The 22,532-nt window shown below is 42.4% G+C and overlaps 2 protein-coding genes across 6 annotated transcripts in view; one reads left to right on the plus strand and one right to left on the minus strand.

Annotated features, from left to right (window-relative positions):
• Nucleotides 1-980: 980 nt before the first annotated feature.
• melk (maternal embryonic leucine zipper kinase) lies at nucleotides 981-6,946 on the plus strand. Its single transcript, XM_011619383.2, has 18 exons — nucleotides 981-1,108; nucleotides 1,343-1,436; nucleotides 1,516-1,601; nucleotides 1,893-2,009; nucleotides 2,205-2,348; nucleotides 2,441-2,509; nucleotides 2,596-2,688; nucleotides 2,843-2,941; nucleotides 3,047-3,115; nucleotides 3,332-3,430; nucleotides 3,527-3,613; nucleotides 3,743-3,874; nucleotides 4,014-4,175; nucleotides 4,323-4,599; nucleotides 5,691-5,787; nucleotides 5,866-6,022; nucleotides 6,093-6,196; nucleotides 6,277-6,946. Exons 2-18 carry the CDS (start codon nucleotides 1,358-1,360, stop codon nucleotides 6,452-6,454), a joined length of 2,049 nt encoding a protein of 682 aa, XP_011617685.1. The 5' UTR covers nucleotides 981-1,108; nucleotides 1,343-1,357; the 3' UTR covers nucleotides 6,455-6,946.
• Nucleotides 6,947-13,440: 6,494 nt separating this feature from the next.
• Nucleotides 13,441-22,532, minus strand: part of pax5 (paired box 5) — a 41,378-nt gene continuing 32,286 nt past the window's right edge. For 4 of the 5 annotated variants that reach the window (XM_029850118.1, XM_029850116.1, XM_029850119.1 and 1 more), the window contains exons 9-11: nucleotides 22,176-22,262; nucleotides 21,023-21,109; nucleotides 13,441-19,546 (exon numbers count right to left, since the gene is read on the minus strand). In XM_029850118.1, the coding sequence (XP_029705978.1) occupies nucleotides 19,464-19,546; nucleotides 21,023-21,109; nucleotides 22,176-22,262 (257 nt within the window). In that variant the 3' untranslated portion in view covers nucleotides 13,441-19,463. 5 annotated transcript variants of the gene reach the window in all.

Here is a 22,532-nt window from a genome sequence, read left to right on the forward strand (position 1 = left end):
GGTGGGATCAGCATGGAGGTTTAGTGAGAAAGTTGCCAAGTTGGACACATTGTCATCACGTGCTGAGTGAGATCTGACATGAGGGGAAACCCAGGAATACAGTAATTTGATCTCCTTTATTTGCACAAGTAATTACAGAGCTGCTAAAGGAACGTGAGCAAAGAAAAGTTGTTTTATTTTCTGCTGCGCCTCAAAAAGTTCTCAGTGCTCTTCAGGAACTTCATTGTGTACAGTCAAAGGTTTCTCGTGCTTACTAATTTCATAAATTGCTGGTCGACGTGCAATGTGATTGGATTTACAACTACTTAAGCAACCGGGCCTTCAGTACAGCCACTTATTGGCCTTTATTATAAGGATATTGCTTCCTTGCTCACTAATTACAATCACTCTATTGTGTCAGAGTGGCAACAACTTTTACGGACTATTTTATTGCAAAGGACACTGATTTTGATTGAGTCAGTGAGCTCACTAATCACAATCACTCTATTGTGTCAGGGTGGCAGCAACTTTAAAAGACAATATCAGTGCAAGGGACACTGATTTTGATTGAGTCAGTGAGCTTTAATTTAGTGGAACTAGGGGTGTTGAAACCCAATCCTTGAGGGCCGTAATCCAACGTGGTTTTCTGTCCTCCCAGACAGAGAATGCTTTCACACAGTGGGAACCCTGGTGTTACCTACCTGGTATGAGCATGGATTAGACTTTTTTATTATTATTTTTTTTTTTAAAAGAGGCTGGGGTTTTTATTTCATTCTACAAGAACTGGGCCCTTCAGCCTTCATTAATTCAGTCAGATTGTATTCATAGTAAAATTGCCAAAAACAAGGATAAAATACCACTTATTGCACTATTTTACATTTAAGTATTTAACTTTTGGTTGATATAATAGAGATTATATCTTAATTTTCTGCCTTTTGTTTAGAAAGAAAATTATTAGTCATTAATATTGCTAGTAGTAGCAGTATTGACCACACGGGGCGCCCAAGGCACAAAGCGGAAGCCGGAAGTAGAGTGACGTTGACGTACGAAATTCAAACTTCAAACATCTCTGCCATAGCTTTTCTTTCGAGCTTTTGATGAGAACTACCCTGTTTTCCTTGGAATACAGGTACTTGTCAAAACTTCCTTTTTTAAACTTTAAGAAACAAAGATTTAGGTACCCTTAAGCGTACTATTTTAATGAATTTTTTAGTTGATGTTCTGTTTTTAAAGGCTGTCGCTAGCTTTAGTTTTAGCACTTACTAGCATGGTTGGAGCGCACACGCACGGTTTTATGCTTTTGTTTGTCCTTGTGGCTGATGAATTATGCGCAACATTTCCATGAATCTTTTTTCTACCACAGGGAGATTTTGGAAGGATGCCAGTGGAGCGGACGGAGCATCGCGGAGCCGAAGAGCTCTACAAATACTACGAGGTTTATGAGACCATCGGATCGGGTGAGAATACAGAAATGCTGAAGTTCCACTGGTGCATTTTCTGTGTGCAGTTAATATTTTTGCTTCCCCTCCCTTTAAGGGGGTTTTGCTAAAGTCAAGCTGGGTCGGCACATCCTGACAGGAGAGAAAGTTGCAATTAAAATCATGAACAAGAAGGATTTAGGAGTAAGTATTATTGATGCTCATTGGGGGTAAATATTGTAAAATTTGCATCCTGACCAACCTAACATAAAGGTGCATGCTCCAGAAGTACTTCTTCTATTACACAAACTCTTTATTTGGGAGTGTGTGTGTGTGTGTGAAAAAACTGTTTAAAAGGTCAGGCATAACTCCATAGTCCAAGCGGTGGGTACGGGACACTTAGATCATACTTTAAGATCCTTATTTGACAGTATTGTGTTGAACAGTAGAAAGGTTAAAGGTCATTCTTGAAAAGGGAATTCTTTGCTGCCCCAGGATGACCTGCCCCGGGTCAAGGTGGAAATCGAGGCTATGAAGAATTTGAGTCACCAGCACATCTGTCGTCTGTATCACGTCATCGAGACCTCCACCCAGATCTTCATGGTGATAGAGGTAAATGGTCAAATGTTGGCTCATTTGCAAAATATGACCTGAAACTGGGATTTGGGGACAACCACGAGGGCCCCACAAATCTATTCTCATTTCTCCAGTATAAATGTGTGAAGTTTCTTTTTGAGAAGCTGAAACAAACATCATCAGATGTTCCCTGCTGCCTCTTGACCTCGTAGTCAGATGTGCCCTTCTCAGTACTGTACAGGCGGGGAGCTGTTTGACTACATCATCGCAAAGGATCGCCTGTCGGAGCAGGAGACTAGGGTGTTTTTCAGGCAAATTGTGTCAGCGATGGCTTACGTGCACAGCCAAGGATACGCTCACAGGGACCTCAAACCGGTAAAGCCAACCGTCGACTGCATGGAATGGCTGAGTAAATGTGACGCCATGGTCACGTATGTCTTGCTGAAAGTCTTGACTTTTCTTTGTAGGAGAACTTGCTGATCGATGAAGACCACAACTTGAAGCTAATAGATTTTGGATTGTGTGCGAAACCAAAGGTATACAAGCACGTTCAAACAACCGTGTACAGGCAAATACATTATTCAGAGTAACTTTGATGATCATTACACTTGTTTTCTCTCAGGGAGGTTTGGGTTATGAGCTCATGACATGTTGTGGAAGTCCTGCATATGCTGCTCCTGAACTCATCCAGGGGAAAGCGTACATTGGCTCAGAGGTGAGATTCAGGCAGGGTAGAACCAGAGCCAGGGGTTTGTGTTCGCAACATCTGTTTGTGAAAGATTCATATGCCATATTCACTGGGCCAAGAGTCTGAGCGACTGGGCTGTGGAAGTCCTAACTGTAACACAGAGCTGATTGTTTCCCCCCAGGCTGATGTGTGGAGTATGGGGGTGTTGCTGTTTGCTCTGCTCTGTGGATACCTTCCCTTTGATGATGACAACTTCATGATCCTCTACAAGAAGATTACAGTAAGGAAATATTTATAGTTTCTTATTGCCCAGCAACGCATGGTCTCAAAACTCCTGAGCTGTTGTCATTTTACTTTTTTTTTTGTCCATGTTTGGTGTTGATAGAGAGGTAAATATGACAACCCCCAGTGGCTTTCTCCTGGTAGCATCCTCCTCCTCAATCAAATGATGCAGGTACATCCATCCATTTTCATTTAAAGACAATAAATATGGCTATTTCATTCTGATTCACTAGATTATCACGCCGTTACTCATTTTGAACAGCATATCCTAATATATTTCTAAGAAACTTTGGTTGCATCAAGTTCCAGTAAAAGAGGAGAAAGTTCAAATTTTAATGGTACAAAAGTGATATTCTGTTGAATTGTAGTTTCCGTGTTTGGCCTGTAGGTGGAGCCCAAGCGGCGTCTCACAGTGCAACAGCTTCTGGGCCATCCTTGGGTCATGAAAGACTACAACAGCCCGGTGGAGTGGCACAGCCGGCAGCCGGTACACACACACACACACACACACAATGGTAAATGATATGTATGCTGCAGAATCTTTAGAGGTGTAATGAATTTGCTTGCTTCTTATTTTATGTAGCTCGGCCACATTGATATAGACTGTATCACTGAGATGGCTGTCAGCATGAAGCGAACGAGGGAGAGCACCACAGCACTAGTGCAGCAGGTGGGTCAGCATTGTTTAGCTGTATCAGTGAACACTTCCCTTCTAGATTTCAAGAAAATCCTGCCTTTTGCCTACATGTTTTTTAGTAAAAGCAGGTGTTGTGAGATGATGCGTGTTTATTTTCTGTAGTGGCGGTATGACCAGACGACAGCCACCTACCTTCTGCTGCTGTCAAAGAAGCAAAGGGGCAAACCTGTCCGTCTGCGCCCTGAACCAGCAGTCTGTGAGGACTCCAGCTCTCTCCTGCATCAAGGATTACAGGTCACTACAGATGTCCCTGGTGTCTTTGGTCTTAACAGCTGCATCCCTCTTGAACGGTTTTCACAGCAGACTGTTTGCTTAATCATTCCCCAGCTTGTACGGTTGTTTCTTTATGCATTTTCTTTTTTCTCCCTCTCAGATTCAGGACGCTCTGCACTTCAGCGAGGACGAGGACATTGTTATTGTGAGGTCTCTGGATTTCGCCTCGGAGTGCATTGACGATTGTCCGTGGTTGCGAGTTGCACCGGAGACACCAAAGGGGGTCAGAAGTCAACCAAATGGATCCAACAGCAAAGACATGGTATGTGACAAATGTATATTTTACTGTTGTCTACATCCTACATCTATATTTAGAATATTCCTGATTAAGCCTTTAAATGGTAAACTATATGTATAAAATCACATTTTCACCACTAGCTGTCAGTCATCTGCATTTTCTTTCCTAAAGAAACTAGTGTCTCCATCTGTGGAGAGAAAATGTGCCTCCAACCCGACTTCAGAGAGGGGGCGAATGACTCCACAGCACTGCCAAGAGAGGAGGGGCAGAGAGAGAACCACTGAGAACAAGGAGAACGTTGCTGCACACAGCAAAGAGGTTGACCTGTTTGCACTGCCGCCTCCGCGCACTCCAGTGTCCAGTAAGAAGAACGCACGCCAGAGGAACGTGCTCACCACGCCCAATCAAAACTCAACCTCCACCAAAGGTCATGCCGGCACGCCTAAAGGTGAGAGGAGGCTCCCGCTGACCCACCAGATAATGAAACGTTCAGGCCGTCAGTTATATTTGTTTACTGTAATTGATTTTCCTCACAACCGCAGACGTAGTCGAAGAATCTTCATCAGATTATTTGCATGAGCCTCTGCCCCTTCACCATTCTTTTATTTTCCCATCTGTCTTTCAAGCTCCTGTAGCTCTCGTAATCACAAGTGCCACATCCACACGGCGCACATTTGCAACTAAATTGTCCTGTGGTAATAAACTCGTTTATTGGACCTGTTTTTTTTTGTAATCCCACAGCAACTCATTCAAAAGTCCCATTTCTATGATGTAGCTGTCACTGCAGCTATAAAAGCCAGACACACACGCACGCTCATAACACACCGATCACTGTCAGCTCAGAAGTGAAACTACAATCAAGAGCTAATTCTGTTCACTTATCTATAAAGGAAGGACAGCAGTCGACTCATTAACCTTGTTAATTATTTGAGTCTCCGTTTTCTCTATGAGCCAGTAGCCTGACCTGTTGATGCTAATCCCCTTGGAATGTTGTTCAGTCCACATCTCTTTCCAGCTCCCGTTCTAAGCTTCAGCATAGACACACACACACACAGAGTGAGTGAATGTATTGGTCGGTGTGTGTCTGTCCCAAGGCGTGTGCTGTGACAGGTGTAGCTGTCTCTTTCCTCTGCTCACTGTCCCACGTGGGCTGTAGTGACATGTGTTCTCTCGCCACTAAAACCTGCTCGCTCTCTCTCCCCCTCTCTCTGTTTTCCCATGTTTGCCGGACTTGTTGTCTCTGTATCCCAAAGCTTTTGTGTTTACTTCAGTGTCAAACGCAGTCAGTTGAGTAAGAGTAAAACACTGTTAAAACACTTCACCTAATCTCATCCAGTTTACTTGTTAATGGCTGTTTGAGGTCTCAACTGTATTATGTGGGTTTGTTCAGTCATAAAAGTATCAGCATACATTTCTAAGAAATGGAGCAAAGCAGAAGAATTTCAGATGAGGGCCTGTCAAAGTTTAATTTACATACTGCTTAAGAGTTTCACTTGAACAGAAAACATGTAACCTTCACATATTGTGATCTTTTTCTAGGTGTAAACAGCAGCTCTAAAGATCACAATAAGAGGGAAACGGTCGAGAATAAGGAGATTCCTGACATTGGAATTTTGACCTTCAGTCCTGAGAGGAGGTGAGTTACCATCATGGAGACATGCACAGTTGTGTCGTATTTGGAAGAAGACGTGACCATGTGACCCGACGTCCTCAGGTCCCGGTCTCTGGACCTGGCTGTAACAGAAGACAGCGGGAAGAAGAAACGAGGAGGGAAGGTCTTCGGCTCTCTGGAGCGAGGCCTGGATAAGGTCATCAACATGCTGACTCCGAGCAAGAGACGAGCTCTGCGCGACGGCCCGCGCAAGATCAAGGTACATAAAACCGCCTGAGATCTCTGCTGTTCTGCTCTTGTTCTAAGCAAATCTGGGTTTTTCCTTTCAGCCACAGTACAACGTTACTCTGACCAGTCAGACCAACCCAGACCAGGTTCTTAACCAGATCCTCTCCATTCTACCAGAGAAAAATGTCGCTTTCACACAGAAAGGGTAAAAGGACACATTAACCCACTAGCAGTTGCTCCATCCCTGAATCCGGCTTTGCTCACCTCCTTTCTTCTTCACTAAAGGTATACCCTCAAGTGTCGGACCAAGGGCGACTTTGGGAAGGTAACCATGGAGTTTGAGCTGGAGGTGTGCCTACTGCAGAGGCCAGAGGTCGTCGGAGTCCGCAGGCAGAGGCTAAAGGGCGACGCCTGGGTCTATAAACATCTGGTGGAAGACATCCTCTCCACATCTAGTATCTGAACAATGCACTTTTGTTTCTTCAACGCTGGCAACATGTTTTATGTCCCAGAGATTAGGCGGATTATTCAGACGTGTTGTAGCATATTTCAAGTTGGTCTTTATCCATTGTGTATATTTAAACATTTTTACAGGTCTGCCAATAATCCTCAGCATGAATTTTACATTTAAAGCATCATGTGCTGCACATTGACGAGGAAACATTTTGAGCTACTCCAGTCCTTGTCAGCCCTCTGGAGATGAAAATGTGGATGAAATATGCTGTTTACAGTGAACCTTCTGGCTTGTTATCCTTTTATATTTATGTTCTGATGCTGTTATTCAATCTTTTATATGCTAAATATGAGATAGTAACATAAAGATACATAGAACCACTGATTTACTGTCAGTTTTTAATCTATTTTCCAATTACGATGTTTTTACTTGTTTTACCTTTCGATGTCTGTCTAGTTTGAGATGTAAGAGGAGCAAAAATAAATGGTTTCTGCGACGTAACATGTTCTGTTTCATCTCTGATGGATAATCCAGTGTTTTGATCTGTGATCCTCTTCTTTATCATATTACTGTTTGTGATAACGGAGCTGCTCTGGCTCATATTAGCTGCATATGAAGAAATAAATCTTTTCATTTCAAAGTTACAGGATTTATTCCTTTGTTAATTCAGTAACTAGAAGAATTGATTCAGCTGCAGAGCAAAAGGAGGCTGATTATTGTGGTTGCTGAGTGGCAGAAGGGGGCGACTGTTATGAGGAGCAGGATGACCAAATGATGATCATTGCCTGGAACATCACAAAAGGGTAGCAATGATGCTAACAGCTCCGCTGTGGATTGGCAGTCCTTTGCAGGCTCTCCTTGGCAGCCCAGCAGGGAGGGGAAGGGTAAAAGAATGATTGGAGGGGTTTAACCTCGATGAGGGAGAGTTGGTGGGGATGATGGTCGAGGACAGAGGTTAAGGTTACAAATATCTCCTGCTGTGCTGAGGTCATCACACGTCCTCTATCAAAAAAGATTCTCTTCATCCTCTGACTCTATTAGAAAGGATTGTTTAGAATTTTGATTGACTTAAAACACAGATGGAGGAGAATGTTGTTTCATGAGCTGAAACACTTTCTGGGGTTTCAGAATTCTGCAGCCGGGATTGATTTTTAATCGACGCAAGATGCCTCCAGGTCCAGGAAATATGTTATTTATCGTCACATCTCAGTGATTTTTGTGCTTGATTATTTCAAAGAATGTAAAATAACTGTTGTTAGTACTTGGATGGAATATTTCTCATGCATTGTTGCTTCACTGCAGCTGTGTTCAGGTGCTCCACAGATTATGAGGTTCATCATCAACCTAATCCACGGCCTTAGCTTGTCAAGCTGTTGTGAAGACTTTTAAAAATAATTTCTTTCCTAAAGAATAAATTCTACCTTGCAATTTCCCTAATTATTTTTTTTTGAAAATGAGATTTAATTTTGAAGATTTTAATTTAATATTTCTATTCAACTTCTGTGCTGTAGCTTCATTTCATTCCAGTTGGCACCAGCAACACTGCACCTCCTCTCAAACAGGTGGCGCTAAAGATTCCCGATGTTGACTTTAGCGGTAGCTAATTATTTAAGGGAGAGTTAGAGAGCATGCCTTGCAGGATTAATCAGCCAGAGCTGAGAAGTTTAGCAACTGTGTGTTCTGGGGCTGCAACCGTGCTGGGTGAGTAAATATGAAAAACGATCGACATTTAAATGTCTACACTTTTTCATGCTGTGGCTGTTTTCAGGTGTGAAGAAATGAGGTTAATTCTTGGAGTCAGCCTCCTGCTCCTTTCTCTATGTGGGTTTCTACTGTTCTTTCTCACACCAAATCTATGTTAGCTTTTTTGTGTCTTGAACCATGATCATGGCATCATCTTCTCTCTTCGCAGGGCTGTACAAAGAACACACATTTAACAACAGTGTGCAGGGAAATCCTTGTGTGGTAGGTTGACACAAATAAACAACGCTGGGAGGCCGGGAGTGAATTGATTATGCCAGAGAATTTTAATGCTAGTGCTCCACCATGTAATGCTTATTCATGTTTTCAGGCGGCGTCTGCAGGTGAGGCTGTGGCGTCTCTCTTCTTGTCTCCTCTGTCTCTGTACTCCTGGCTCACCTCCACGGTGCTCAGGCTCGTCCTGTCTTTCCCGGCCCTCTTCCTCACCTCCGTCCATCACTCCCTACTGCTGCTCCTGGCCTGGCCTTGGTCCGTGCTCAGCATCTGTGTCTCCCTCCTCCTGACGTGTCTTCGCATCGCTCTCTACTTGCTCCATCTGGCTGTGGTGCTCGGCGCCATGGCCGTCTTGAAAATGACGCGCCACCGGGCGGCTGTGGACGCCACCGCCTGTGACAAAAGATGCCAGCCGAAGACTACGGGGAACCTGCAACCCAGAACCAGTCTCAAGCTGTTCAGTCGGAGAGTTGTGCAGCAAGGATAACATCACTTGTAAATTGACTGGATCCACACACAAGTGCGCGTGCGTGCAGTGTGTTATTATACAGGAACCGGAACAATATTTTTACAGAATCCGTGTTTAAATTGGATTAGCGCGAGTCCTTGCGACCTAAATGAGGGTGAAAATGTATATACTTCTTATTTTTCCTCTTCTGCCTGTGTACGCAACCCTCCAATTATCTGCGGATTGTTGTGTTCTTTCCTTCCTGTTTGCAGATGTTGTCATTAGACACGTCCATCAAATGGAAATGAGCGGATAAGAGGAAGACGATCTTTTGGCATTCACTGTGGTTTTAAATGTGTGTTTTCTAAGGGTGGGGGGCATGCCATGCACATTCCACAAAAGCAATAATAAAAGGAGTTAACAAAGAGAAAAAGCATGTGTTGTCCAGTCACACACTACTTGGTCAACCAGTAAACAGCATTTGCTGCCAGACTGTGGCTCTCAGAATACCCAGAAATGCCCAGAAAGAAACAATTTTAGAAAACTGTTAGCACTCCTGAGGGTATGTAGCCATGAAAAGGTAATGGCCAAAACTTTTTGTGCCATTGTAAATGGGTGGGGAAGAGACAGACGGAGACGGAGGGGAAATGAAGCTGGATCATAGAGATTTATTACATGGCTGTGGCATCCTAATTAGCATAAAGACTGGACCGGCCCACTCAAGCAGAGAATTAAAAACCTTAATTGTGCTGTCAGCCTTACTCTCTCTTTCTCACTGTTGACTCAACTTCATTCCGCTGCCGTTCGTCTCCCGGCGCTCTCCTCTCATGGAGTAGCCTCCGACCGTGCTGGTTAATTGTTAGCCATAAATAGGAAGCGGAATGTTGGCAATTGTCTCGGAGATGGACGGAGGATGGACCGAGATCGTCTGGAGGAAGGAAAGACGGGGGATGAGGGTTTTTTTCTATTTGGGAAGATGAGCGTTATGGAGGTCATTTATCAAATGTATGTTTCAAGGGGGGAAATTGTCTTGGCAGGAAAACAGGAGGAAGTTTGAGCTGGACTTTGATCTGGGTCAGACTCAACCAATTAACGTTACAAACAGGAGGCTATAATGAAAGGATAGAAATGAAAACGAGTTTCCTGTCATCAGATAATTATTTCCACTCAAAGGATCATTTCAGTTAATGTTGCGCACATGTACATGCACTGAACATAGCACAAGATGGTTTCCTCAATAAAACCACATGTGTCTCCTGTAAATGCCCATGAACATTTTCTGCCATTTATACCAGTCGGGGGTCAAATGTCCTTACTTAGGACCTGGTCTCATCCCTTCATCAATCACAGACGGCCCCAGTGGCCATAAATCCTAATATGTTGAGGTGACAGTGGTGCTGCGTTCAGGACTAATACGAGCTGGAAGAAGACGGGAAAGTGGACGAGGTCCCCGTCTGCTGTCAAAGCCTCAGAAGAGGTTAAGACATACTGTAAGAGGCCAGCCCCTCGTGCACTGCTTCTCCTTCAGCACTGACAGCTCACACACACACACACACACACACCCATCGTGCTTTGTCTTCCACCCTCCTCTTTACCCAGATCCTCTTACCTCCATTTAACCTTCCTGCCCTTCTCTCTACTTTGTCTCCTTGCTTAAGTTTTTGTTCATCTCTCTCTCTCTCCCCCTCTCTCTCACTGTCTCTCTCACTCGCCCCCCCCCCTAATTGGTCTGCTAGGTTAGCTTGGACAGGCCTATTCATCATAGCACTATCCTCTGAGACAAACCTTCGGGGAGTGAAGTGGAGACAGACAGTCAGATGGGAGGGCGTAGGGGGTCTCCCGCTTGTCAGCCAGTTCCCCTCCACATTTTTTCCAGCCTTCCTCTTTTTCCACCCCTCTTCCTCCCTCTCTACGCACTTCGTAGATGTCAGTTTTACAGGGGGAGGGAGGGGGGGTGTCGTAGTTGCATTAGTTAGACTATTAGTTCAACAAGCTGCTTCCGTGCCCGTCAGCGGCCCTTCTGCACTGACACACGCAGTAGTCATGTCTGACATTTGTTACATGTAGTATCAGTGTGAGGGACTGATGGTGAATGACGGGATCGGGATGGGTTGGGGGGGGGGCTTTACATGGTGTTTCATGTGGTGGTTTGCAGCGAGCGCCTAATGGCTGAACCGCAGCCCGCCAGAGCTCCATACATCCCTTCATCTTTACTGCTGTCCATGTGTAATCAGGACAATTGTGACCTCCGTGTGTGTGTGTGTGTGTGTGTCTATTGTAAAGGGCAATGAGACACGTGTAATTCTGTATAAGACAGAATGTCTTTGCCGAAAGGTCAAACCATATTTTTCCAGAGTGAGTCTATCAACGTTTTTCTGTTTTGATGAGTTGGTTGGAGATGAAAACTAATAATAATGTCAATGATAACTGACAGGAGAGGATACAGGAATTAGGAGTGAACGTCTCACTTAACAAAGGAAAATATCAACGCGCATTCATCCTGATGACGGCTCTTTGAAGATGGTTAACGTCAACCATCACAGCCCAAATGTTCTGGCTGTTGGTAGTTCCTTTCAGTCGACTACCGGTTAACTAATTTAGCCACCCATTTGGTTCCTGAGAAGCTGACCTATATTGCTGGAAAGATGTTTCTAGGAGGTATGATAACACCTGGGAGTTTCAGAGGAGCCAGATGTTCATGTTTTGATTGTTGGACCAGGAGAAAAACCCACACAGACACAGAGACCATAAACTCCCTGTAGACCTCAGAAGGACCCAAACCTACTCTCACTGGATCACAGCACAGACGCAGAACATGTTTTCTTCTGTCTTCTTTTATCGTTCCACTGGATTCTTGGGCTCTGCTCTTACTCTGAACCTCCGTGTCCCACCCGCCTCTCCTGCAGGAAACCCCATTTCGCTAATCATCAGAGACCCAATTATGCTCAGTTGGCCCCTTGCCTCCTTCCTACAGAGACAGTGGAGGGCCAAAAGAAATACTGATGCTGACTGACGTTAATTTGCATGACTTCTTGGCCTCCGTAAGTACCACTGTTGTCTGTCTCCTGCTCTTGTATTAAGCTGGGGTGGGGTGTGTGGGAGGGGGGAGGATAGGTAGAACACGTCAGTGTGTGGTCGCATTATGTAATCTGGAATAATGGAGGAGAATAAGTATGGCAGAGGATGAGATGCTGTTTTCAAACTGAGCGCTGTCAGAGGTTTATGTTCCAGACAGACATTGATGTGATGGATCACGCTCAACACCTGTCACAGATCGCTACACGCGATGAATACCATCAAGCTAACGTAGCATTTCAGAACTAATGCAAATGTTCATCTCCTTCAAAGTCGTACGTTTCGTAATGCATCAGAATTCGGGTACAACTTTGGTCGCTTATTAAACCTTATCAACCAAATTGCTGCTGCTGAAATCATCATTTATTTTACATTAGCATAGGAACTGCAACAGTAGATTTAAGTACAAGTAAATCATCAAAATGAGAAGTTTCACTTTCTTTTCCTAAACATTTATTAAGGTATAGTTGCCAGAGGAACTGGATTTCTGCTGTACAATTATTTGGGGTATTGACAAGATCAAAAATAAATAGAAATGGCTTTTGGTTTTATTTTGCACTCATTTTAAGAAGTGCATTTATTTTCCTTTCTTATTTTTAATTCTGATTCTTATGCAGTTAAAGTATTAATCTTGTACAGCACTTTATCAACATGAATTGGAATAGAGGCTGATCATAACTGAATCTTGGGCTGAAAGGTTAAAACACAAGTCTGACATTCCAGAAATATTAATAACAATATCAATTAACAAAACACTCATAAAGTGTTACAGACTATTTTCAAACTATTGTCAAAACTATATTGTACCCCTCTTCGGTGTCTTTTGTCGCCTGCACAAGTGCGCTCACGAGCACACACACACACAGATTAAATGAAGGACACTCTGGCATTTGGGTGTCCTGGGCAAGCACCCAAGCTGCAGACAGGTCGGCCTGTGTCTCAAGCTGGGTGTCTGCTGTTTTCAGTGTGTGTGACTTGTTGTCACCATGTTGTGGCTGGTGTCGTATTATCACCCCACTCCCCCCCTTGTCTCCTCCTCACGCTCTCTGTCACAGACACAAACACACATCTACGTCTGCCCCCCTCATGGTCTCGGCTAGCAGCCAACACTGCAGCACTGAAATGTTCTGGCCGGTACTGGAGTGATGGGATGAGCTCAGAGCCCCTCAACAGACACACGTGCACACACACAAAACCAACTGAACAGGCTAGAGTTACCAAGACTGTGTGTAACATTTTGGCTGTTCCTCACAACTTCAAAGGATTGTTTGCAGCTTAAGATGTGGATAGAAGTTGAGGTTAGAATTGGGTTTTAGTCAGGGTCAGAGTTTGGGAGAGGGTTATGTGTTTGGTTGGAATGGATAGGGTGAAGGTAGGGAGCTGGGTAATGTATTATAGTGATAAAGGTCCCCACAAAGATAGAAGTACAAAAATGTGTGTGTGTGTGTGTGTGTGTGTGTGTGGTAGGTTAAATAAAATGATGCATAATAACTTTTAATTTCAAAAAAATTATTGTTTTATTCTGATGGACCAATAAAATTATGGCAAATATTTACAAATAATTACTTCTTAGTTTCACATTACAGGTACATAATTAATTCACCAACAACAGTCACTCAGGTGGACGGATGAACAGGTACACAGACTGAGAGTGAAGAGATGCGTCAAGCAAACTGCAACAGAATATTTCACAATCAAATAGAAAAATAACATTATTAACATAACAAATCAGAATATAAGCTGAATATCAAATTCACTATTTATGTCCAGTTTTCTGAATGTAATTGGTCACAGTCAACAAATTAAAAACAAAAAAAAGAGGAAAAAACGGTAAAAGAGAAATTGAGTGATATGATATCTTTGGCAAATTCGCACTGCAGTAAAATACATTCAAATATTAAGACAACACACAACACACAGAGAAAAACACCAAGTTTTGTTTTGCAACTACTAGAAAATTGAATAGAAAACATACACGTTTTTTAAAGAAGCATTTCTTTTTCTTTTTTAACCCCTCCTTCCAAATAATCCGAAGGCATTTGTCATCATTTTCTGTTTGTGTATTATCATTTCTGCTGTTTTTTTTTCTTTTTTATGTTCAAGAATTTCTTATTTAAAACAGGCATCGCGGACTTTGGTGAATGTTACAGATATGTTTTTGTTCTGATTTCTGCAGAGTGGAGCAGGTCGACTCGTCACATACAGATTCACCTTTTTGCATTTGGATGTGCATTTCTAGCTTTAGTTTGCTCTTCTTTTATTTTTTTTATTTATTTTAATAAAAATTAAACCAGAACAATAAGGATAGAATGATCTCTTACACACCCCGTATAGGAAGCCATGGACGCACGAAAAAAAACAAAAACTCTAGATTTTAACACGAAAGGCCACAGTAAGGTGAAAAAACATGTTATCTACTATTTTTCCCCCTCTTGATTAACACGTCTGCTTAAAAAGTAGATTTATTCTTTTTCTTTGTAGGCTGAATTCTGTGTTTTTCCCCGCTTCCACAGCTGAATAATATTAAGATGTACAGAACATTGTAACACTTCAGTACGAGATCTGTCCAGAGTCTAGTTATATCAGCAAGCATGAAACAGATTGTGCCACTAATTGCTGTCAAGATGTGATGCTGAAATCCCCACAGGTTTTCCAAAGGCAGGAACCATCTTCATGGATTCATATTGAGATACATGCGGTGGAAAAATCATAATAGAGAGGGGGAAGAAGCTCATTTGCATTTATTTCTGTTTCCTATTTGATTTGGAGCCGGGATAAAAGAAATCAGTATGTGATTGCATTTTCATGGTTGGCAAACTGGAGCGAAAAAGCCAATGAAAAAGCCTTTGTTTGATCTGAACCTGGTGCGTCTGCACACTCAGGAAGTGGAATACGTGAACTCAATGTTGCCATTGAAATGACCTCACTTTGGTACAAACCATTTCATTCCAATGCAGGATTTACGACCGGACGGCGAGCATCGCGTCTGAATAGCAGGAGAGACCAGTGAGAAAGGTGGGGGGTGGGGGGTGGGGTGTATTGGTGTGTGAGTGTGTGTGTGTGTGTGTTAGTGGGGGGGATTAAAAGGACTGTTTGAAGACTGAAGGGGGACTTTTTGAGGAAGGTCAGAGTCCTGAAATCAACAGAGGAGTCTTTAATACTCCTTATGCCGTTGGTGTGGCAGTGCTACAGGAGGGAAGAGAAGTGCAGGAGAGGAGTGCATGTGATATGATGAGATTAGGGCTGAAGGAGGGGGAGAGAAAAAAAAAGACGGGACGAGCTTCTGATGGCACAGCAGGTTTGGTCTCCCTTGGGGAACACAGGGGCAAGAGAGGAGGGGCATAGCTACTCTGCAGAGGACAAAGGAGGGAGAGCGTGTCTGTACTCATATTTATGTGTTTGTGAGAATGTGTGTGTGTGTGTGTCCATGCCCACCATGTTCCTACAGTACCACCCACAACGGTATTCCCCTCTCACCGTTGCAGTCAATGTCACATCTGCCAATTTATGTGACTGCAAGGAACCATTCTCTCCACATGCGCACCAATTAGGTCAAAGCGATGGCGAGGCAAGCTGTGTCACCATGAGATGCATAGTTAGCAAATAATCCTGTTAATGTATCAGCGGATTCGAATGTTGAATTATTTGGCCGGATGGGGGAGGAGGCACGACTGGATTCACCTACTCAAGGGGAACGGCCTCCAATCAATACTTCTTCATGTTTGCAGTGTGTGTGTGTGTGTGTTGGTTCTTGAATTGGCTACCAAGAGAGGGCCAGAATGCACATTTCCCTGGCAAAATGGGGACCATTTGAGAAGTGAGGACATTTTGTATTGCCAAGTTCAAAGGGCTATTTGAGGGTTAAATCTTGCTTTTCATTAAAGGGCTAGAGTCAAAATTAGGGTTAAGGAAAGGGGGGGTTGATAAATTAGTGGGAGTCCACACAGAGGCAGAATCAGACATATGTGTGTTTGAAAATGTATCTGTTACATTTGCGGTGTTTTTGAATCATACTGTGCCTTTTTTAGTTTTAATGTATCTTGTTCTGTGTGTTCTCAGTCCCAACTGTTCAAATAATCATGCTCACTTTGGTGCTGCCTCAGGCTTCATGCAATTGTGGTGCCGGACCCTCTCCTATCAATTTTGAACACTCGCTGTCCAGTAAATATCCAATAAATATCAGTGACATTTCCATCATATTGATAATGTATGTCTGCATATAGTAGCCTCTGAATCAACCGAGTTTTAAGGGTTAAAGCATCAAAAATACACGGGTAAGGGCAAATACACCAGGCATCAAAATGTCGTTTGCTAAAATAACCTGACATGTTTGTGTAATGTTATGTGGCTTATTTGGTTATAAATGAGGCAACTGTTCTCAGTGAGCTTGATTACCTCATAGGGTGGGACTAGAAATAAAACATAAAATAAATCATAAAACACATAACACGATCCTTTGTGGATACTGTAGGCTGCAGAAAGATGACGAGAGATTTGCTTAAAAAGTATGCAGATAAGTTTATTTTATAATTTAAAAGTGTTAAGAACAATGCCTCTGTTGTTGGGGAAGCTGTAGCATTTAATACCCTTCAATACTGTAATGTGGAAATTGAAGCTCATGTAAACCAATATTTTCCCAATTAAATATAGATAACCTAACAGAAATTTAATTATGAATTCATTTGATTTCAAACAACTGTGGTTGTTACCGCATAGTTTATACTCCTAATATTTTTTATGGCAACTTGATGTCATTTTAAAATTAGAGCACAGATTAATCCTTCACATGAGGCTATTATATTTTATGTTTAGAACTTTTTATGTATTTGCGATTGAAATGTTCAAGTTGAGGGACCTACTATATGTATAAATATTAAGGTTACCTATTACCGGTATGTGTGAACAGATGCAATCAGATCAGGGAAATCCTTCATTTGGTGAAGTTGGCAGCTTAGAAATCATGTCAGTGTTGACATCACATCATTAGTGAAAGGCTTGACCTTGTGACCTGCGTTTGACCGGACAGAGTTTAAACTATGGTGGGGACGGATGCTGAGTCTTATTTTAGTGCTCATTCGGAGGGGGGATTTGACGATATAAAACTAAAGGCACTGTCCTTGTTTTCAGCTGGTGTGGTTCAGGTTTCATAATGCCTCAGATCAAGAGAGAACAACGGAAACAAAAAAGGCTCCTGTTGCGAGCGAGCCATCACAACAAGCTTCTTTCAGTCATCAAGTTCAGGAATGAGAAATGCTCTATTATATCACTATTTCAAACTTCAGAAACAACAAAGACTGAGAATCTAACAGCTCCGTTCTCTTTTTATCAGAATTTGTTTATCTAAAACTTACAGATTTAGTGCCTCCAATCCGTTAGCTAGTAAAAGTTAAACAGGAAGTCATCCACACATACCTCAAAGAAACCATAAAACAAATGGGAGACCTGGCATGAGAGGTCAAAAGTAACAGTGTACTCATCTTAGTTTCTTTACAATAAAGAAGGTTCCATTACTAAATCTATCTCCAAACATGAATAATTGGAATTTCTATTAACATCGTGACTTATTCTTCACTGATTACTGTACAAATCTTGTATGGACAGAAGTGAGACAGGAAACTATGTACAGATTCAGGACAATGTTGCCACCTCGCGAGAATAAAGCGAACGGCTTTTTGACATACAAGAAGAATAAAACACCGAATTCAGGTCAGTGCTCAAGGGCAAATCTGTCCTACTCTGTCTGTACATGATAGGTAAGGCCTCGACCCTGGTGTCAGACATTGTCACAGCGCAGAACTGATGCAAGAGACAGACAAAAACAAACAAACAAGCTGTTTTTCAGTGCTTTCATAGAAACAATTTCCAAACAGGTACAAGTGTTCAAGGGAAGAAGGAGGAGAGAAGAGTACATAAAAGCAGTCTAAGAGGTAAAGTGGTGACTTAAATGACGATTTGTGCTTTCAGTTAGTCAGCCGATCCACTGGGGGGGGCCATCTTTGGGGAGTTTAAAGAGAGATGGAGCGTCCTGGCTTATCTTGTTAATTTAGGAAGTAGTTCATCAATAACAGAGGGGAGGAAAACATACAGGAAATCATAGTTAAGAAAAGTCTTCTATCTATTATTTTAAGTTGTAATATTTCACTGCATCGTCGTTGTCATCGTCACTATCATCAATATCACTATTCTAGCACAAAAGTGTGACAAATACTTCATTCGTAATTCATTACAGACGTTCACACTCTTCAAGCTGGAAAGATTCTTAATATATTACTCTGTGTGTCTTCTGTTATAAATAGCTCTCGATCGGGACTGAATCTGGGTTGGGGAGGTAGGATAGCACCTTTCTGTACAACAAACCTCCCAGCAGGTGCAGGGGGGACTGTGGTCTGTTGTGAGTGCTCAAATGTATGCTGTGCTTTATTGAGACTCCTGATATTCAGCCAGTGGTGTACAATGCATATTCTACAGTGCCGATATCGGAACGATTTGGAAAAACATCTGGATCTGGTTACAAATGCTAAAACTGACTGATGCTTAAGCCTGTAAAGACGCAATGTTATGAATCCCAAACAGTTTGTGGAAATGCTCCTCTTTCTTTCTGTTTTAAGATGAGTCAGTTTGTTGACGATGGTGTGGTTTCTCAGACTAGCATGTTTCTATTTCCATTAAAAATGACAGATTTTAGGGTATGTATGGTGCAGACAATGACTGGCTCAACACAAATGGACCAACCACCACAAACTCTTTTGTAGGTTGAAGTGATGCATTTAGTACAGCTGTATTTTTCTCCATCTCAGAAAAAACAAAATCAACAGGGGGAAAGGCTCCAAGTTTATAGATCCATCGAGTGGTTTGGACAGCAAATGAAGTGAGCTGTGAATGCACCGTTGCAGCGGAAACTCTAATTAATGCAACTGGGGCTATGCATGTGGCCAATTGTAAAATAATAAGTGAAAACAGGACTGATTCATTTATGAAGCCTTGTAATAACTGATTGATGAATCTACAGCAGAGAGTGATGCTCATATGTTGTTTTGGTCATTTAAAGTTATGAGAATTGGATTGTCTTTCCTTCATGGTAGCATGGCATAGAAAAACGATTGACCCATGTCAGAGACACAGCCTGGAAAAGAGCTAATTTTCTGAACCCACTAAAAAGAATTCATCCACAATATTCTCGAGCTAAAAGCAGATAAGCAAGCGGCACTGGTGTCCTGGATGTACAGATGATTGGTTAAAGACTCAATAGGGAGTCTGCGCTTTGACACAACATAGGAAGGTCCCAATTTATGTTTTGTTACAAAAGCTTCCGATCAGTTATTGTCACTGCTGCCTGTATTCCATACAGTTAGCTTATGTCGCAGTGCAGTTTGTCAAATCCAAGAATACTTAAACTTCACTAACGTTGTAAATTTTGAAATCGTTTTCTTCCTCATTGGCCCATTAGTTGTTAGCCATGCTGGTGCTATCCATCCATTCCTCAACCCCTCGTCTGTGTTTCCTCCTCTAGGCGGGGGGGGGTCAGTGGCGGTCGTACGCAGAGGCTGTTGCAGTGGCAGCAGAGCCGGCCCCCCGGGATGTTGCACTGTAGTAATACGGTGACCCTGGGAAAAAACAAACCCTCATTTATTTAATGCAAGTGCAGTATTGAAAAAAATGCGCACCATTTATACAGTAGTGGATTCGACTAGCTTTGTAATTTGGACTTTTATTATTCTAATAATTGTAACAGTAAATTAGAGGTATACGTTATCTAATCTAAGAAAGGGAAAAGGATAATATAGGGACACTAACGTGCTCCATAGAGCTGAAGTCATCTGACTGGAAATGCATAGCGCATTTTATTTGCCATAGAAATCAGAGCTGGCGATTATGTTGTAACAGCACACCGCATAGTGACATGACTGGTTCAGTTGCTATGCATGGAGTCGCCATCCAAAATTGAGAACTCAATGTCTAACTTCACGGCACATTTCCGTCATTCTTCTACTCGTCTTTGTCCCACGTACAGTTATCATTGTTACACTCAGCGTTCTTATTTTTGATGATGTCATTGCTCACATGTAAGCACTGTACGATCTTGAAATTCCACCTCCATTGGTTACAATGATTAATTGACCTTAGTCAACATTAGTTATACGGTACGTATCCTGAGCCCTTTTAATGTAATACTGGTAATGGCATCGCACTTCCATATCAGAACAATTAACTTTTCCACTGCAATATTCCTTCGTACTGATAGAAATGATTGTTAGAAATGATTGTTGGCCCAAAAAAGCAGAAGCCGAGTTGTACTGAATGAATTATCCGTGAATGACTTGGGTTTTATGACATGCGGGGTAAATGTAAAATGAGCGGCTTTCATTTCGCTGCTCAGATTATATTTTACTTTGAATGTGAGCAGTGAAAGGCAGGGATGAGATGACATGAGCTGATGAAGCTAATGACCAAAAATATCAGTCTGCACGTCATGCGCGACCAATAAAAGGTCGGTCCGCTTTTCCTACATTTTTGTCTCCTGACTTCAATCGTTCCCTTGCCCTCATGCTCTCTAACACACACACACACACACACACACATACCTACCTAAGTGACAGTTTAAGCTGACATGCTGAGTACAGCTCTACTACTGAGCCCTTGAGTCTATTCTCTCCTCAGGGAAGAGGTCAGTTCAATATTGTAACCCCGAGGAAAAACTCCCAACACACACACAAACACACACACACACACACCTGCCTCTGTCACTTCCATCAGTCAATCAGCAGTGTGTTGACAGGTTATGTCTGTCCACAGTTCAAGTAATCTCTGAAATCTCTTTGGAAAGTGCAGCATTAAGCGGAATGAACAAACTATTTGGTCCCTATCAAGACTTCAGGTGCCCTCTGTCCCCTCTTTTTGTTAAAACTCCCCTTTCTTCCATGTTCCACACTTTCCATCATCTTTCTATCCCTTTTTTGCTGTTGTCCCCTTGCAGGCTCTTTATTCTTTCTATAATTCCCCCCCATTGCTAAATCATCACCTGCTCTTTGTATTCTCTCGTTTGCTGTATCTGTTCCTCTCTCCCTTCTTCCTTCACCTACCTTGCATCTGTCCTGCCTGGCTGGTGAAGAGACTGGAGGAGCAGCCGATTTCCGTCCCCAGGAGAGACCCATAATCCTGCTGAAACACTGGGGACAGAGAGAGGGAGGGGAGGATTGAGATGAGAGGTGCGAAGAGGAACTGGGTGCAGCAGGCGACAGGTCAGCACGCCATGGACCCTTCTCACCTATTGACCTTTAAATTGCAAACCCCTGATGTCTATATGGCTGTGTCTAAACTGGCTTTGACACTGGATATTTTTTCAACACTGGGGAAGAAATTATCTACCTTTAAACAATTATAAATCAAATCTAAAATGTTTATCCTGTGATATTGGCTTTAGCCAAGCCCATTGGGACACCAGAGATATTCCAACACAACTTCTGCCCAACTAACTATTATATATTCTATTTTCTTTCTGCAGTTCTGTTTTTGTTTTCTTGGTTACGTCCTATTTTTGGTTTCAGTTTAGACATTAAGGTTTCTAAAAGGATATTGTAACTCCACTTGCATAAAGAGTAGTTTGTTAGCAAAACTTGAGAAATGCAAAAAATAACTTGTTAATATTGTAAATCATCCAAAATGGGCTCACCCCAAAAAAATGAGGATAAATCCATGCTTTTTGAGTAACTACATCCAATCTTAAGTGGTTAAATTTAATCTAAAGTAGGCAAAGTTTGTCTGTATATTTGTTGTTTGATTTTGCTGTTATTCCTTTCTAAAAGTTGTGTTAAAAAATGTTTTCTACTCAGATAGAACCTAGCCAGGTTCTGACTCTGATTGATTCGCGACAGGGCACCCCAACGAATCATTATTCTGTAATAACAGTATGACAGGAAGTACCAAAGGCAACACAAAAGCAACAATGGAGACTCATGCCGATCACTTTTCTCCGACACTTGTCTCTGAATCCATTCATACTCTCAATCATCTTTTAACAATCCACAGAGTTGTTAGCACGTCTCTGATATATTGTGCTGTTCAGCCGAATACGGATGAATTGGAATGAAATGAGGGGAATGTCCAGTATTGTACAGGACATTACACTGGCACTGGGATGTGAGATGGACTGAAATGAAGCGCACAGATGAAGTTCTGTGATGAAGTGGATCTGGTTCTCGTCCTTACAAGTGGGCAGACGAGGATTATGCATACCTAATAGGCTGGGGTTGGGAAATCTCCATGACTCATTGTACGTGGAATACTGGGGATGGGAATATGGACTTCCAGAAAAATCTCCACCTGCAAGAAAGGACATGTCACGTTAAGAGAGAAGAGGGTAAAGATCATCAACCTGATTTGAGCTTGAGGTTACTTGTTGATAATCAGGAATTTTTGTCATATAATGAGGAAAAAAACTCATTTATGAGTTTCTAGATGAGCTTTGTCCTGTGCCAGACCGGGTGAGTGAAGATCATCCAGTGCTCCTCCCCAACAGCGAATGATAGTGAAGCTTTTCTCCCTCATTTACTACTTACTGTCTGGGGTCTCCTCTTCCTCTCGTCTTCCCCT

This window comes from Takifugu rubripes, chromosome 17, assembly GCF_901000725.2.
Source record: "Takifugu rubripes chromosome 17, fTakRub1.2, whole genome shotgun sequence".
Classification (NCBI taxonomy): domain Eukaryota; kingdom Metazoa; phylum Chordata; class Actinopteri; order Tetraodontiformes; family Tetraodontidae; genus Takifugu; species Takifugu rubripes.

Coding starts and splice junctions, on each gene's coding strand:
- melk (XM_011619383.2), top strand. CDS start 1,358: ATGCCAGTGGAGCGGACGGAGCATCGCGGAGCCGAAGAGCTCTACAAA. Junction 1,602..1,892: donor TGAACAAGAAGGATTTAGGA/GTAAGTATTATT, acceptor TTGCTGCCCCAG/GATGACCTGCCCCGGGTCAA. Junction 3,116..3,331: donor TCCTCAATCAAATGATGCAG/GTACATCCATCC, acceptor TTTGGCCTGTAG/GTGGAGCCCAAGCGGCGTCT.